At 38.7% G+C, this 2,071-nt stretch overlaps 1 protein-coding gene across 3 annotated transcripts in view; it reads right to left on the minus strand.

The window, feature by feature from the left end:
* map3k7 (mitogen-activated protein kinase kinase kinase 7) overlaps positions 1-2,071 on the minus strand; it is a gene marked incomplete at its 5' end in the record, with an annotated part of 48,226 nt that overhangs the window by 35,630 nt on the left and 10,525 nt on the right. For all 3 annotated transcript variants that reach the window (XM_014032570.1, XM_014032571.1, XM_014032569.1), the window contains 1 exon segment: positions 487-615. In XM_014032570.1, coding sequence (XP_013888024.1) covers positions 487-615 — 129 coding nt within the window.

The following is a 2,071-nucleotide window of genomic DNA, read 5'->3' on the forward strand; positions in this document are numbered from 1 at the left end:
CAACTTAACTTTTTAAAATAAACTTTGTCAGAACTAACTAAACAAACAAAAAAGGGTGATAAAAATCAAGGCAAATGTCTTTTAATGGATTTCCATTGAAACAATTAGTTTAATTTATTTAAAGCCAACAAAAACAGCTCAAAAATAAAAAAATCAATTAATATCCAGAAACATAGCTTCAAACAATCCACCTTAGGAGACAGGACAATCTTCATAAGAGACTATGAATAAAAATCAGTTCAAATGCAGTGGCTCTGACATAATTTCTCTTAGTTTTGATATATACAGCATTTTCAAAACTGATGGGAACATTGGTACTTGATAGTGATATAAAATTGAACATGRACACCCCACCCATAACAGCATGAAGTGTTACATAAAACAACATGCTAGCCACCAGGGCCTCAGACACTCAACCTAACAGTGCAGGAACATAACCAGCGACAGAAAACTGGACCTACACATTTAAACAAGTCTGTGACTCACCGTTGTGCACAGCCCACATAATGCGAAATGCTGGGCCTCCAATTTCATCAAATGGCTTCCTGCGAGTAATTACTTCCCAGAGAATGATTCCCCAGCTGAAAACGTCACACTTCTCACTGTAATTGCTCCCTGTAAGTACAGAATAAGCCACGCAAACACGTTTTACTTTTCAAACAGGTTAGCAAAATTGTTATATTTTTTCATTGYCACTTCAGTAGAAAACAAAATGGAATGTTAGTTTCTTATTTTCTGCATCATCAGTGGCTTTTTTTTAATAATACTACAGTAAAAGAAAGAAAAAGAAAAAGTAGAAGAGAAATATAAGTATAGTAAAGAGAGAAACCGATAGAAAGTATACAACATGTGAAATGAACACCAACAACACACAGGACACCACACCCGACATTTGACCATCACACACAATCAGGCATATACACATACAAACATACACATATACACACACATACATGCCCATAACCCGAATGGCCATCACAGAGCAGGGTAGGTCAAGAGGAAGAAAAAAAAAAGACCCCGACACACACACCCCCACCACCAGATTATGGCAAGCCGTTGGGGTCATAAATCGGGCGTGTTTTTACGTGCAAATCCTAACGCGCGGTGGCGTAAATAACGCGCGAAAACCACGCGTGGTGCCGTAAAGAACGCGCGAACGCGCGGTGGCGTTACGCGCGAACGCGCGGTGGCGTTAAATAACGCGCGGTGGCGTTAAATAACGCGCGGTGGCGTTAAATAACGCGCGGTGGCGTTAAATAACGCGCGGTGGCGTTTTCTGCCATTCTATCATCAAGAGGCTGTCCTGGTTGTGCTCAGCCAATAGTCCTTAAGGTATTTTATCCAATCACTGCACTGCAGGGCAGACACAACCGAACAATCCCTGATCGTTGAAGGAATCCAGAAATATTCATCTCCTGTTTGCTGTAGTTAGTAAAAACACAAAGAATATACAAAATATAAGAGATATAGGGGATGAAGAAACTTGGAGTAGCAGCAGATTATTCATATGTGTTTAATATTGGGGGAGGGGGGTACATAATATTTGAAACCTGAAAGATACTTAAATTTTCTGTGCAGAAATGTGTCATAAATTAAGTACACTGTAAAACGTTTACAAAATTTCTTTTTGATCTTTTGTTTTCTTCTATTTTCAAATGTTTCTTGGAAAAATAGTGTTGTGGGCAAACCACCCAACCAAAAGGCTTTAATAGGGCTGCACAATTCTGCATACTGTGAAAATCATCACAATATAACTCTGCACAAAAKTTRTATTGCAAATGACTGCTTGGAGTGCAGTAATTGTTGACTRATGTATTGAACGAGTTTTGAAGTTGTATTTTTCATGTTAATGCAATATTTAGCCTGTMGGACAGAGTCTCACAGCAGCAAAGGTTCACAGCAGACACAAATGATTAGAAAGAAAGGAAAAGAGAAAGAAATTAATTCACACCTGATATCATCATTGCAATATTTACAGTCATCACAGCATTTTCTAATATAAAATATCTGTTCTGTGTTCCTCTCTCTTACCTGATGGTCCGCTCCTGTCTCTCCCTCACTCTTCCTGCCA

This window comes from Austrofundulus limnaeus, unplaced genomic scaffold (assembly GCF_001266775.1).
Source record: "Austrofundulus limnaeus strain Quisiro unplaced genomic scaffold, Austrofundulus_limnaeus-1.0 Scaffold1482, whole genome shotgun sequence".
Classification (NCBI taxonomy): domain Eukaryota; kingdom Metazoa; phylum Chordata; class Actinopteri; order Cyprinodontiformes; family Rivulidae; genus Austrofundulus; species Austrofundulus limnaeus.